Genomic DNA, 2,416 nt, shown 5'->3' on the forward strand with positions numbered 1-2,416 from the left:
CATAGCCCTCGCTGCCTCAATGATAGTTCTCATTTCACGTTCGATCCTTCCATTCTGCTCAGGATTGTAGGCCACGCTCGTTTGGTGTTGGATTCCATGTTCCATTAGGAGTTTGTTGACCCTAAAATTTACGAACTCTTTGCCATTATCTGTTCTTAAGGATTTTATATTTTTGCCCATTTGTGTTTTGCAAAGTGCCGTGAATGTTACGAGTTTGTCGTAGACTTCACTCTTATTTTTAAGAAAGTAGACATACCTGTAGTGCGAGTAATCATCTTTTAATAACAGCATATACCTCGTACCACCAATAGAATCAGCTTCCATAGGACCACAAATGTCTGCATGTATCAGGTCGCAAATTGCTGTCGATTTTGAATCGCTTATGTGGAAAGGATTACGGTGATGTTTCCCTTGTATGCACCCTTCACACTGTACATTATCATTAATGCTATCCCACTTGATGCCATGTTGTTTCAGAATACATTTTATGTGCTTCACATGTTGGTGTGCCAAGAGGACGTGCCATTGCATAAGAGAGATTTTATTGTTGCCTTGCCCGATCCCATTGCTGCCTGCAACTAGGCAGTTATCCTGAACTTGCGGTTCTGCATCATGCTCCAATTCCTTTTTGCTCATCCGAAAGAGCATTCTAAAAAGTTTGTTTGTTCGCCTCGCAACTGCACACACACGGTTACTTTTTTCATGGACCAATTTTGCACTCGTAGCATCTGACTCCATTCGAAACCCTTTGTCCAATGCCTTCCTTGTGAAAACAGGTTAATTTTCAAACTTGGCACATGTAACACATTATGTATTTCCATCTCGATGAAATGCTCACCATTATATGATTGAATAAGAATTTTACCAATCCCGACTGCCATAATTGTTGATCCGTCGCCAATTTTTACTGCTCTTGGTTCACTTAGGTTGTCGTACGTGTTGTACATCTTTCGATCATTACACATATGCTCAGATGCCCCACTGTCCAAATACCATTCAGTATCCAACTGCAATTCAGTAACTCCAACCGAATGCCCAACCTCCTTCACCACTGCCACTGCTCTCCTCCTTTGTTTTCTGTTTCGATTTTCGGAACCAGCAATCTTTAAACATGTGCCCCTTTTTCTTACAGAAGTTACACTCGACATTTTTATTTTTAAACCGTCCACCACTTCTGCATTCGTCCTTTTTATGCCCGGCTTTACCACAAGAGAAGCACTTCACTTGTGATTGTTGTGCAACTGTCTCTTCACCCGAACCCAAACGTTCTTCTTCTACCAATAATCTTGCACTTAAGTTTGTTAAATTACGCTTGTCTTCCGGAACCGACTCCCACGCGGAAACGAAATGTTTATATTGTTCAGGCAAGGACATTAGTATTTTTGTGATAACCATATTTTCTGGTATATTTTCCTTTTGTTGTTTAATTTGCGCAACCAGATTTTGTATCTTAGTTATGAAATCCATTACACTGCCTTCAAACTTCATATTAAAAAACTTCTGCTGCAGTAAGTGTACACTAACATTCGACTGTCTTTCATATATCGACTCCAGTTTTGTCCACATTTCATGTGCCGATTCACACATTAATATATGAAAGAGAGGACCTGACTCCATGCGTGTTACTAACACTTCCTGTGCCTTCGCATCCTTCACTTTGAACTCTTTCACTTCCTTCCCTGTGTGTTCTCCATCAGGTTGTTTTACAATTCCCACAGTTATATCATAGAGTTCCTTGGCCGTAAGTATTACTTTGATTTGAAACTTCCACACGTTCCAGTTATTCTCATTTAGCTTAATAAATTGGGTCACCACCTGTTGCTCCATTTTACTTTTTACTACCCTTGCCGTTTTACAACGTATATTCCCTCTGTAACAGTTTTATACACCAGTTTGGTCTGGGCCCATAACCTGTGGCAGAGTTGGCCTTTTTCAAGTATAACAACAGTATTATTATATCGTAATTTATTAAAGTAAACGGAAAACTGTATTTTTACATAAAAAATAAAACGTGCTTTTTCTGATCTATTTTGCTGGCTATTCAAACGCCCCCTTCCGTACTCACTGATAACCACACAGTGGCGTAACATTAATTGGCATTTAGATTGTTCACAACAGAAGATTAGGTTAAAGATTTTATGTTATGACTGAAACAGCTTCTAAAAGTGTTGTTCCATATAAAATTAAATAATTAGCATATTCATCACATCATCACAGTAATATAAACTAATCCAGCGTATCTTAGCAACCCTGTATAAGTCGCCACAATTCATTTCTGCTGCTGTTTCGCATAATTTTCATTGATACACAATCTGCAATGGACGTTAGTATAGCGATTGCAAATATAGTGTATCAATAAAAATTATGCGAAACGTTTGGATTTCATCCACGTGAATAATCACTTGAAGAATGCTTA

The 2,416-nt window shown here is 38.7% G+C and overlaps 1 protein-coding gene across 1 annotated transcript; it reads right to left on the reverse strand.

Annotated features, from left to right (window-relative positions):
• Positions 1–1,014: 1,014 nt before the first annotated feature.
• On the reverse strand, positions 1,015–1,827 carry LOC116172658. The gene has a single exon (XM_031489906.1). It carries the CDS (start codon positions 1,825–1,827, stop codon positions 1,015–1,017), a length of 813 nt encoding a protein of 270 aa, XP_031345766.1.
• Between the last annotated feature and the right edge of the window lie 589 nt (positions 1,828–2,416).

This window comes from Photinus pyralis, unplaced genomic scaffold (assembly GCF_008802855.1).
Source record: "Photinus pyralis isolate 1611_PpyrPB1 unplaced genomic scaffold, Ppyr1.3 Ppyr1.4_LG5, whole genome shotgun sequence".
In the NCBI taxonomy this organism is placed as follows: Eukaryota; Metazoa; Arthropoda; class Insecta; order Coleoptera; family Lampyridae; genus Photinus; species Photinus pyralis.

Excerpts from the sequence above, each read along its gene's own strand:
- LOC116172658 (XM_031489906.1), bottom strand. The coding sequence starts at position 1,827 with ATGGAGCAACAGGTGGTGACCCAATTTATTAAGCTAAATGAGAATAAC.